Here is a 12,801-nt window from a genome sequence, read left to right on the forward strand (position 1 = left end):
TTTTACCATGAAAACCAAAGAAAAGACAGAAAACATCCCACGAGAGCCTGTCCTAAACCCCACCACCGCTGTGCTCAGGGGGAAGGAGAGAAGTGCCCAGCCCTTCACCTGTGGTTCTCCACCCAGGGAAGAACTCACAAGGTCACAAGGACCCTAATCCCCTCCCAGAGTAAGCTATGGTTGCCCTCACCACGCTTACTTTGAGAGGTGCCATGCCAGAAGAACCGGAGTCGACCGCCTTAACTGCTGCAGTGCTCTCCATGGCTCCTCAGTGTTGTCACAGCCTCTGCTGGATCCACACGAGCACCGAACGCCCAACAAGCCACACGCTGCGCCTGGAGACCGGAACCTTCGTCTCATGGCACTCTGATGACGCGGCTCCGCCGGAAGCTGTATCACTTCCGTTCGTTGGAACGCAGATGTCCCTCCTCCGCCACATTCATATACCCAGAAGAGTCGGGTAACATGCACCCCTGCGATGGACGCTGCCTGTAACAGAGAACAGAGAGTAGGATGTGCACGGCGAAATAGAGGTAGGGACCCGCCACTCTACAGGGGGCGACTCTCTCCGAGTCCTTTGGCAGCAGTGTGCTAGTAGCCCCCCTCTTCACTGCGCTTAGACAGAGGGGCGCTTTGGGCAGAGGAGAGGTATCCAGAAGCTCATCCAGGATAGTCCTGGGACATAGAGCTCCCCAGGTTCCTCATATGCTTCCTTCCTGTCCGTCAGGAAACACAAAACTGAAGGGGAAGGCCTGGAGGACCTCCTTTTAACCATTTGGGTGAATGTGTTTCCTGTCCCGGAGGGAGGAGCCCTATGTCTCAGAGGCTGTCCTCGAAGATAAGAGAAAAAAAAAAAAAGGACTGCTTTCCCGCACGAGCGGGGCTCCGATCCGACCGGACCGGCATGCAGGGGGGGCTGGGGTGGAGGAGAGCTGCTGGAGAAAACCGCCGTACTATGGTGGTGACGGCACGACATACCACTGACTGACCCCTGCTCCCACGCCTCCTGGAGAGAAGAAATACCTGTCAAGGTGGGGGATTTCACAAGAAAAAGCCCCCCTTTCCAACATCTTACCTGAGCTTGGGCTAGAGGAAGCGTGCTGCTTGAAATGACACAGAGCAAGACTTACAAGCATGGAATCAGGTACATGCTCTTGACAGCCCCCGGTGGCAACTTTAGGCATGACAACATTTTACTTAAAGGAGAAAACCCATAAGACTTAGGAATCTCCACTTACCTTATCCAACTGCAGTGTTCTGTGGTAAACCAGACAGACCCAATCTTCACCACTCACAGTGGGCTCCGTTTAAAAAAATCTTCAGGAACCGGGGCCCCTTTTAAATCGGGGGATCCACACTCCTGGACCCGTAAAGCACCCAGCCAGGAAATATGGCTGAAAAATCCAAGCACTGGATCCCGGGGTCCAGCTCTCTAAAAAGAGAAGCGTTACAGGCAAAACCTTGTTTCTTCCGACACGAGGCCGAGGTACCATTCAATTTGGCCTGAAAAGACACTTTGAACGGATCCGGTTGCATAGCTGGCCCCAGCAAAGGTATATTCCAGTGGAGCTCAGCCTAGCACATCTTTACTCGTGACCAACACCTAAGACACTGACAAAAAAAACTGAGGTACTCCCAGTAAGGGGATGGGTTATATAGGGCACTAAAATTCCTGTCTAGGGTGTGCCAGTGTCCATCACCTAAAAAGGTGCCTATATAACCCATACAGTAATTACTAGAGGTCGACCGATATATCGGCCGATATTTGGCGTTTTTTACTTAATCGGCATCGGCCGATTGTGCTGATAAAAAAGGCCGATTGTAACTTCAGCCGTGACTTGCAAATGACTTCTGTAATAGAAGTCAATGCAAGTTGCCTGTGGAGAGGATTCTCTCCTCCTCTGGGCAGCCTGCCAAGTCTGATAAGAAGATACATTTGTACCTTTTCAAGTTCTTTTTATCAATAGACTGAACTCCGCGTAGAAGCTTTCAGTTTAACCATTTAAAGACTAAATCTTTTCTGACACTTGTTGCTTACAAGTAAAAATCCTGTATTTTCTGCTAGAAAATTCCTTAGAACCCCCAAACATTTATATATATATATTTTTTTTAGCAGAGGCCCTAGGGAATAAAATGGTGGTTGTTGCAATATTTTACGTCACACGGTATTTGCGCAGCGGTCTTTCAAACGCAATTTTAAAAAAAAAAAAATACAGTAATGAATTTAAAAAAAAAAACTAAGGCCCCTTTCACACGGGACGGATCCGTGTTGATCCGCCCCGTGTTTATCCGCTGCTCAGCGGGGATCGCTCCGCTTTCCCCAGCTGAGCAGGCAGCTGACAGGGCGGGACCCGCACACTGTGCAGGGACCGCCGTGTCAGATCTCCGCTCTCCCCTATGGGGGATCGGAGGAACACGGACCGTCTGTCCGTGTTCCTCCGATCCGCTCTGCAGACGGATAGAAAAATAGGATTTTCTTCCGTCCGCAGAATCGGACGAGAGCGGAGGCGGACGACATCGGGTGTTAGCGGATGTACATCCGCTGACACCCGCTATCCCATAGGGATGCATGTATGTCCGTATTTCATCCGAAAACGGATGGATGAAATACGGACATACTGTCCGCATGTGTGAAAGGGGCCTAAGCAGTAAAGTTAGCCCATTTTTTTCGTCCAAAAGTTTTGATTACCTGTTTTTGTGTATTTAATATTTAAGAAGATAGTTTTTTTTTTTTTCTAAATTATACATACAAGTGAACTGATCGGAGGTTTGTTTTGTTTAATGTTTAAATGTAAAAATTTTTCTGTATCACCTATTACTTAAGGCTGCTTTCACACTGGAGCGGGCAGGAGTTGATGGTAAAACGCTGCTAGCTTTAGCGGCGCTTTACCGTCATTTTAGAGGTGCTATTCGGCTGCTAGCGGGGCGCTTATAACCCAGCTAGCGGCCGAGGAAGGGGTTAAGTGCGCCCCTGAAGCGCCGCTGCCAAAACGCTTTGCAGGCGCTTCGGCAGTGGTGCGCATTCATTTCAATGGGCAGGAGTGGTGGAGGAGCGGTATACACCGCTCCAAAGATGCTGCTCGCAGGACTTTTTTTTACATCCTGCCAGCGCATCGCCTAAGTGTGACAGCACTCAGGATATCACACTGAGACTGCAGGGAAGCCGTTTTACAGGCACTTTACAGGCGCTCTTTTTAGCCCAAAAGCGCCTGAAAAATGCCTCAGTGTGAAAGGGGTCTAACTGTTAGATTTTATGAGATGAAGGGAAAAAAAAAAAAAAATCGGCCAAATATATCGGCCATCGGCCACCGTGATTTCTAAATATCGGCATCGGCCAGAGAAAACCCCATATCGGTCGACCTCTAGTAATTACTGTGGCTCTGTGTTCCATGATGTACGATAAAGAAATGTGAGGGGTGTACTCACTTTTGTGAGGTATTGTATATGTGTGTATATCTATATAGACACACACCTCAAAAAACATGTTATACTTACCTGTTCTGTGCAGTGGCTTTGCACAGAGCATCCCCGATCCGCCTCTTATCGGATCCCCCATATCAGGCACTCCTGGCCCTTCCAAGGCAAACAGCTTGCAATAGGAGCACCTATTGCATGCTCCCAAGCCACTGCTCTGTGTGTCTATTCATGACCAGAGCCGCGACTCAGCTCCCTTCTCCCTCCATTGACTCACTGGTTTTGACTGACAGCAATGAGGGAGGGAGAGGCCCAGCTCCCGAGCCCGGTGAAAGCCCCTCTCCCCTATGACACATGAGAGACATGGCAGGAGTTTTGTGTTGCTCATACGGCCCTTCTAACCCTCACATGTCTAAAACCTCTTTTGATACGATACACATTTTGGGGGTGACACTTTGTTTGCCTCTTGCGGAGGAAACGCCCCCCAAAATGGGGGAGTAGATCGTAACTGTATCTTTCCCCACCTCATGCATCAGGATAGATCTATTTTAGACTCCTGTACTGCAGTATATCAGATGTTTAACTAACACCTGTTCTGTAAATATACATGTTAGGATCCAGGGTCAGTGAGCTACCACTCAGCTCCTGCATAAATTCAATGATTATCTCATCATCTACAATTTAGTGCCTACTGCATTTACATATGCACTTTAGATTATGGCCGTCATGGATCATGGTGGACCTCTGCCGCCCCTGTCGGCTTCATGGGGGTGAGTCCTGGTCTAACTGAAGGCTTCCCGGCAGGGTGAGAATGTGGGGGTGATCCAGGATCTGAGCTCTCCCCCCCATGCTCTGATTGACGGACGTTTGTATCCATCGTCCGCCGACGTGAGCTTCACTCTGCCGGCGGCATCCCTTGTTCACCTCCGGATGAGCCGCGGCGAGGTGCGCATGTGCGAGTTACTTTGGCGTGTGCACGGCGCCGCGACATCTCGCGGTTTGCGGCGGAGTTGACGGCAGCTGCCGGGGTTTTTTTTTTTTTTTTTTTTTTTTCCCGCCTACAGGGATGCCGGGGGAGCCACATGTGGGCTGCTCACTCTGGGGGGGAGGAGATCAGCACCTGTGCCTACTCAATTAATTGCCTACTTTAGGCATATATCCATGATCGGCTGCCTGTGAGTCTTACTATGACTCCACGCAGACCGTAATGGATGGCACTGCACAAATCCTTTTTTGGCTCCAGCTTTTTACCTTTTTTGCTTCATTGCAATTTGGTTCATACAAGTCAAACTTTACCATACTACATCAGCCACACTGTGGCACAAGGTAAATTATTATACTATACATATATTCCTACTCCTCTAATATCACAACACTACACTCATACTCCTATTCCTATAATCAGCTTAGATCTTTCACACATGTTTTTGATTGTTTCATTTGGTTTTATTCATTCACACACTTTCCTTTTGACTTGTTTTTCACTTTTATTCCACCATGTGTTGGCTGACACTACACACTATTTCATTCACCTGGACATGGCACTGTAGTCAGCATTGTGCTGCCCATCCATCCAATTTTACTTTATCACTCAAAAGGGTTTTTCATATTCCTAGTACCACATATCACTTCCCACTCACCTGTGTTTACACACCACACCACTCAAACAACCCTATAACTATACAACCATTTCTTTTATGGTTTTGCCACCTTCTATATAATTAATTACAATCATGAAACCCTAGGACACCAGATCAATATATATTGATCACTAGGATTGCAGTTAGCCCATACACTTCATACTCTTGCCAATGTGCTGAGAATCATTTTGACTTATTGGGTATTTGTCGCAGGTGCTGACTTCTCCTTCCCCTGGAGGGCGTCTATGTGGCTCCTTGCAAGCCCCTTGGGCTGGACTCATGCGCTCTGGGGAGACAGGGGCGAATATGGGGGCCCCCCAGATCCATTTACGTTTTTTACTGGCCAAAGGATTATTCCCTCTACTTTTCAGCGGTAAATATACTACCATTTTTAACCTTACAATGAGATTTATGATGACATGTTCTTAAATTTTGAAGATATTCAATGTATTTTATAGAACCAACTATCCCCCTGATGATGACCGTACACAGGTCGAAACGCGTCGGGGATTTATACCGTCAACAGCCCGGAAATGTATGACTGTATTTAATTTTGTGTAAAGATGTGTCGACTTTATATTGTGGAATATGTATTGTACTACTTGGCCAGCGCTCTATGTTGTAATGCCAATTGAATTATAACATTACTATTGTTCATGGTTCAATAAAAGCACTTACTGGTTACACATTTTTTTATTATTCTGGATTTCAAGATATTGCTGTCTAAAGCCCCACCGGGGAAACTGTCCATTTTTTACCATTATTGTTTTGGGGTGTGCAGCGCATGCGTCTCTCCCACATGTGTTTTTCTCTTTATTATCTATATAGACACACACCTCAAAAAACATGTTATACTTACCTGTTCTGTGCAGTGGCTTTGCACAGAGCATCCCCGATCCGCCTCTTATCGGATCCCCCATATCAGGCACTCCTGGCCCTTCCAAGGCAAACAGCTTGCAATAGGAGCACCTATTGCATGCTCCCAAGCCACTGCTCTGTGTGTCTATTCATGACCAGAGCCGCGACTCAGCCCCCTTCTCCCTCCATTGACTCACTGGTTTTGACTGACAGCAATGAGGGAGGGAGAGGCCCAGCTCCTGAGCCCGGTGAAAGATTGAGCTCAAGTATTGGAAGGGGGGTTTGGGGGCAGCTGATGCACACAGATTTTGTTACCTGAAGGTAAAAAACCTTGAGCCTTTACAACCACATTAAGTGTTCCACTATCATTATGACAGTACATTTTTACCGGTAATAAAATCGACAAAATTAAATGTAACAGCACCAATGAAGTCCTCTTCATTATAAGCACATCTTTTCTACAAATATACATCTATAAAGCAAAAAAAAAAAAAAAAATACCACGGGCAAAATCCGAGGCTTTGATACCTTTTTTGCTCCCTCCCAGTTCTAATCAAGAAAGAAAATCTACACTCTTTACAAAGCAAAATTGTCAAAATTTGTCTGGGGCAAGTCAGGTTATCGTTTCTCACAACACACCCTATTCAGTCTGAGAACTAAAGGAGGCCCAGGCCTGCCAAACCTTCTTTGGTATGCCGAATTACCAAGCTGCAAGATTAGCTTAGCTATCCACAGTATACTCTAGGGTAGATAAAGCAGACTGGGTCAATATGGAAAGACAGCGGTATCTGTGCATACCCTGGACTACCTATTATGGTGTTCATCCTCGAATCGCCCCCTACCTGATCTCCTACACTTTCTCACTCAATGGCCTTATGGGACAAGCTCAAACGGCTTAAATCTCTGGTATCGAATAGCAATCCACTAGCTCACATTTTTTTATAATCCAAACTTATGCCTGGGGACGGGAATTAGGGTTGGATGGAGGTTGGATAAAGGAACGTACTGAAATCGGACACTTTTTTTTACCTCTGCGCGCCCCATCTTGCTCAGCTACTGTATCGGCAAACTGAATGTTCCAGATTTTGGCAAATAGCACATTTTCTACACTATCTGGATAACCAAACCTCTCAATTTACACTATACAAACAAAAGTGTGGTCAGGCATTGGAGCAGAGGGGAGGTATATCTATAATTTACTTGCCGCTTGCTCAAACCCAATCTAAATCACCTTACATGCTAGCTTGGGAAAATTACCTTCAGGAACACTGGGACCTGGATGTTTGGCATAGAGCATTCTCAAGATCATATAAAAAAAAAAAAAAAAAGGTATAAAACACTTCTCTAATGGAAGCCAGCCTGAAGGTCCTCACTAGATGGTATATGACTCCAACAAGACTCTCCAGTATCTTCCCCTCAGTGTCCCTCCCATGTTTCCGAGGTTGTCAGATGATGGACTCTATGTTGCACATATGGTGGCATTGTCCCAAAATTAGAAGATTTTGGAACTTAATTTTCCAAATACAGTGGAACCTCGGATTGCGAGTTAACGAGCGTTTCGCAATACGAGCACTGTATTTATAAGAATTGTAACTCGGTTTGCGAGTGTTGTCTCGCAAAAGTAGCACAATTCAGGCCAAATCGGTGTGCAGTACCGCTTTTGGCCTGAAGTGGGGGGGGGGGGGGCGCCGGAGCCGAGCAGAGCCGAACGTCCCGTTCGGAAATGCACGGAAAGGCCCGAGTACAGCACGGCTGACCTCGGCAAATCTCAGGTAGGAAGTCTTTCCGAGGTCAGCCGAAGTGTCCTCGGGCCTTTTGGGCCATTTCCGAGGCTCTCCGTACCCCCCCCAGCCGCATGCGGTATTGCATCCCATTGAAGTCAATGCAGAACAAATTATTTTCGTTTACATTGACTTCAATGGGAAAACTCGCTTTGATATGCGAGTACTTTGGATTACAAAACATACTCCTGGAACGGATTATGCTTATAATCCGAGGTTCCACTGTACACAAAGTGACTTAGTGCTCGGTTCCTAAGTCTCCTTCAGTTGCCCTCCTAAATCTTTGCATCCCAAAAGTACAGAAATATACTCAAAAACTCACTTTATTCTCCTGGGTGCCAAGCTTTCCATCGCTAAAGCCTGGAAACTCCCCAAGGTCTCCCACCAGGCCAAGAGTAAGATTTTCTGGATTATATCACAAGAGAAACTGGTGGGCTCCTTGCTGAATACCTCTAAACAATTTGAGGAGACCTGGGAAACCTGGGCTTGTATTGTAGGCAAACAGCCATTCCCTGGTTCAACCCATTCCTAAATAGCAACATTGGAGCTCTGGTGGCTGAGCCTTTACTTGCCTGATTCTCCTCTGTTTTCCCTACTTTTCTCAAGCTTGCTCTCCCTTTCTTTCACTCATCCTGGATTTTACCCCATGTTGTAGCATGGTTTCTGACCTCTGATGGTGACATTTTTTCCCAAGAGACTTATTTTCATCATAATTATTTGTCAAGTTAAAAAAAAAAAAAAAAATAACAAATTACATTTAAAATGTATCCGCCTTTCGTCTCTCATCGCATTTTACTAATTGTCTCTGAGGTATTGACAAAGTAATCTTTCTATATCCACAATGGGCACTTCCAAGAGGGGCGGGCTGGGGGTCCCTTCCCACCCCTCACAGAAAGTTGTTTCCCTTGGGGGTGCAGTGGGTGGAATTCATACACCCCCCCCCCCCAGGTCTCCTAACGCCTAAGTCAATGTTTGTTATCGGTTTAATACCCAGTTTGTTTATTCTATTATTGTCTCTATTGAAGTTGACTTTGTATCTCAGGTCACCCTACTAATTTTGCTATGCTCTCTGTACTGAAAACAATAAAAAAAACTTTGTAAGAAAAACTTTTTTTTATATATACAGACCTCATCCCCGCTATCTGAGGTTTCAGAATCAGAAGATGCTGCTGGTTTGCTCACTGGTAGTTCCTTCTCCTCTGAACTACCCCTTTTACGCTTGGCCAGTGTAAGCAGTTCCTATATATAGGAGAAAAAAAAAAAAAACACGCTTAGTACGACGTGAATACATGCTGAGTGTTATATTCACAATTTAAAATGGGACACCAAACAATGCCCTTATTCTCAAAAATGAATCCCTACACATCCAATTTAAGGCCCTGTAGTTCATTTTTAATTTAGTTGTTCGGTAAGGTGTTACTAAACTCAGTAACATGAAAATAGTTCACCTGCACCACAGCTTATACATCTTTTTACATTAACATACTGTTACTATATACCACGGTCAGTGATGAACTGCACAGTTTCTCCATTGCTGAGAGTTTAAAATGGTGGAGATTTCCACTGCAGGACAGGAGATGGTCAGAATGACTGCAGACGTGGTACAGGAGATGGTCAGAATGACTGCAGACGTGGTACAGGCGATCAATGCAGCCTCACCAGTGTCCATCAAATGCAGCCTGCCTGTGCCTCACCAGTGCCCATCATGCAGCCTGCCTTAGTATGTCAGAAAGGATCAGGACAGGGCAGTAGTAGCAAGGCAAAGCCAAGAACAGTCCTCTATCTATGGAGGAAAGCTGTCAGCACAACTCGTTAAGGAGCGGCTTGTCGGTATGATCAGCGGGAGGAGCATTATCAGTGTGCAGCGTGGGGGTTAAGAGTGCAGGACTTCTTGTTTGACGCAAGCTTCACTGAGCGGGCTCACTGTTTCTAACAGCATGTCAAACAACAAGTGCTGCACTCTTGACCCCTGCGGCGCTGCACACTGATAATGCTCCTCCCGCTGATCATACAGACAAGTCGCTCCTTATCGCGGTGTGCTGACAGCTTTCCTCCATAGAGCACAGTTTTGCTTTCTGCCTTTCAGCAGCCTCTTCGAGGAGGGAGGGGAGGAGAGAAGAGAAAGGAGAGGACTGGACGGGGGCGCTCCAGAACGACACCCCTGTACTGGGCAGCACCAGGGGCGGTACCCGCCCCATTTTCAGCGCCATAATCAGCAAGAATTCTCTTTTGGAAAATTGCAGAAAAGGCAGTTTTCGCCCGATATGTTTCGGCGGCCGAAATTTCGGTGCATCCCTAATACAAAGATTCCTCAGAATGGCTGAGTTAGAGAGGCGGACTGATGATATCACAACCTCTGACTCAGCCAGAGGAAGCTTTGAATTCATTGCTAAAATACATCACTTTCTCTGAATGGCTGAGAGCTGATCAGATAGATTTGACTGTAGGGCTGAAACAACTAATCGATTAATCGGCAACTAATCGATTACTATTTTCATAATCGATTAATCGGCCAGTAACATAATGGGGTAAAAGAAAAAAAAAAAAAAAAAAACCCTAAAATGAGCCCCTTATAGTACAACAAGAGCAAATAATTGTTACTGTAAATATTACTTTCACAGTTCTACACAAAAAAAAAAAAAAAAAAAAAAATAACCCCTTACAGTAGTGATTATCTGCTTTTTTTGGTACTTTTAGTTTTTTTCACCCCATTATGTTACTAAACGTCTTAGATCTGGTTCACATCTATGTGTTTTTTGGTGCTTTTTGCAGAACGCACTACAGTTAATTCACATGGTTTCCTATGGGACATGTTCATGCCAAACTGTGCTTTTTTGGTTCAATATACTTCAATAGAAAAGCTGCAGAAAAGCATGTCGTTTTTGCAGCAATTTGTGTTTTTTTAATCTGCCCAACAACAAATTGGCCAAAAAAATACAAAAACGCAAATCACAGCAAAATCACGTGCACAAAAATCAAAACGCACAGCAAAAAGCACTGCAGAATCTGCACAGGTGTGTACTGAGCCTTATGCTGGCCACACGGATCAATTTTCAGACGAGAATATTCAGACGAAAAATCTTTGTACATTCACTGAATGAAAGAACGAACATTCTTAAAATGACATTTTTTTTGAAGGAAGACATTGTTTTTGTTTTTAATAAAAACATTTGATCACTAAGTGATGATATTTACCAGATTCACCCTTTAATAGTATATACAGTATATCGCCTCTAATAGTATATACAGTTTATCTCTTCTGTCTGTTATGCTCAGAGTGGATTTGATATTTTGCTCCCTAACCATATAGTTGGTTATTTATATTTACCACTGCATAGAGATATTTAAGAATAAAATTACCTTTTTTTAAAAAAACTTACACATTAAATTATACACCACACTTTTTTTAAGGTTATTAACCGAATAATCGATTAATCCAAACAATAATCGTCCAACTAATCGATTATGAAAATAATCGTTAGTTGCAGCCCTATTGACTGTGTTTCGGGTATGAGACAGGAAGTCTCGGCTCCAACCCAGAATACGGTGTGGTATGCTGTATAGAGCCTCAGCTACTTACAGTTTATATCACATATACAGCGGCCTTACATGTTAGTGAGGGGCATAGTTCATTTAGGCATTAGGTTCGTTTCTGTAGCATTGGATATTGTGTGTGGCCCTTTAGTGATGTCAGGGGCCACACTTGGGTCCCCTATACCAAGTTGGGGACCATCATCAGTGTAGGGTCCATAGCAGGTGTTTGAATACGGAGGCTTTTCAATGAAAGTGTACTAGAATCTTTCATAAGCCAGCAACACTGTACGTGAGAGGGCAGACGGAATTCCACAGGTGGGCCCGAGCAGCGCCCAGCGTACTACAAGTTAACACACATGCATAAACTGTTGTGTTGTGAGCATTAGGTGTGAATCAGTGCCCAGGCCCAGTGAACAACATACAGTCATTCTAGCTGTACGCATGGTATTAAAAGGGATTTCTCACCTGATCTAGGTTCGAATCGCTGCCGCTGTCTCCAGTATCCGAATCGATAACGATTCGCCTCGTTCGTTTCTTCACCATGTTTGCAGCAAACAGGCCCTACAACCGGAACCACAGCTCTCGCAGCAAACACTGCGACTATGCGCAGCTCCCTAGTCTTCAGAGCCCTTCCCCCCGGCGCCCTGACGCTTGAGGGCGGGTCCGTGACGAAAAAGACACAATGAATGGGGTTAGCGCTTGAGATAAGACATAGGCTTCCTATTAACCGACGTGATTTACTAAAGTGAATTATGTCGGTCTTTGGCTCTCTCCAGGTCCCTTAGATGGGACGAACCTATTGTTTAAAGTCGGTGCAAAACGTCCGCGGCTTCGCTTCTAACAAGTCGCGGTGAAATGACGTATGTGTGTGGAGCCGCCTGACTGACGTCCTGGCTTTCATGCTACTGTTTAGTCAGATAAGGCGACCTGTCAGAATTTCTAACGGAAGTGCTGTTTGGTCCTTCAGGGGTATACACAGGATTGAAGCAAGTCAGTGGGAGAACAGGTAGGTGACCGAATGAGCTGATTGTAGAAGAAATTTGGGAGGTCAGATTGATGAAAGATGCAAATTTGTTTATGAAGATACGTGTTTTAGGGCTGTTAACTCTGAAAACTGTCCTTATATGGAAATGGGACGATAGCGTGCAGTCTGCATCCAGAAGGATGTCGACTGTGGCACGTGTGGTATTTATTTCTGAACATATCGTTTTTGAAGTTTAACCATGTCCTTTAAATGCATATCTGTGACTATGTGCATATTTGGGATATTTATCAAGTAAATTGCATGATTTGGACTCGCTCACAGCAATAGTTGTTATTTATAGACAGTTGAGTCGTGGCTAATTCTGACACTTCATACGTGTAAAAATCTGTGTGTGTGTGTGTGTGTGTGTGTGTGTATGTGTATATATATATATATATATATATATATTTTTTTTTTTTTTTTAACTTGAAAGTTGCTTAGTACCCCAAAACATATATTTCCTGAAAGCAAAGGTCCTAGAAAATAAATGGTGGTTGTTGTGTTTTTATTCTTTTTGTCACAATATTTGGGCAGTGGTTTATAAAATGTG

General features: G+C 44.9%; 2 protein-coding genes across 7 annotated transcripts in view; one reads left to right on the forward strand and one right to left on the reverse strand.

The window, feature by feature from the left end:
• Window positions 1-12,073, reverse strand: part of RTF1 (RTF1 homolog, Paf1/RNA polymerase II complex component) — a 497,066-nt gene extending 484,993 nt beyond the window's left edge. The window contains exons 1-2 of the mRNA XM_073608860.1: window positions 11,693-12,073; window positions 8,822-8,932 (exon numbers count right to left, since the gene is read on the reverse strand). Coding sequence (XP_073464961.1) covers window positions 8,822-8,932; window positions 11,693-11,770 — 189 coding nt within the window. The 5' untranslated portion in view covers window positions 11,771-12,073. The remainder of the gene's footprint in view (window positions 1-8,821; window positions 8,933-11,692) is intronic.
• The window catches only part of NDUFAF1 (NADH:ubiquinone oxidoreductase complex assembly factor 1), a 470,741-nt gene continuing 469,817 nt past the window's right edge, over window positions 11,878-12,801 (forward strand). For 2 of the 6 annotated variants that reach the window (XM_073608867.1, XM_073608861.1), the window contains exon 1: window positions 11,878-12,233. The gene's annotated coding sequence lies outside the window, so the exon portion shown is untranslated. The remainder of the gene's footprint in view (window positions 12,234-12,801) is intronic. The other 4 variants (XM_073608864.1, XM_073608866.1, XM_073608865.1 and 1 more) reach the window with 4 other exon arrangements.

This window comes from Aquarana catesbeiana, linkage group LG13, assembly GCF_042186555.1.
Source record: "Aquarana catesbeiana isolate 2022-GZ linkage group LG13, ASM4218655v1, whole genome shotgun sequence".
NCBI lineage: Eukaryota > Metazoa > Chordata > Amphibia > Anura > Ranidae > Aquarana > Aquarana catesbeiana.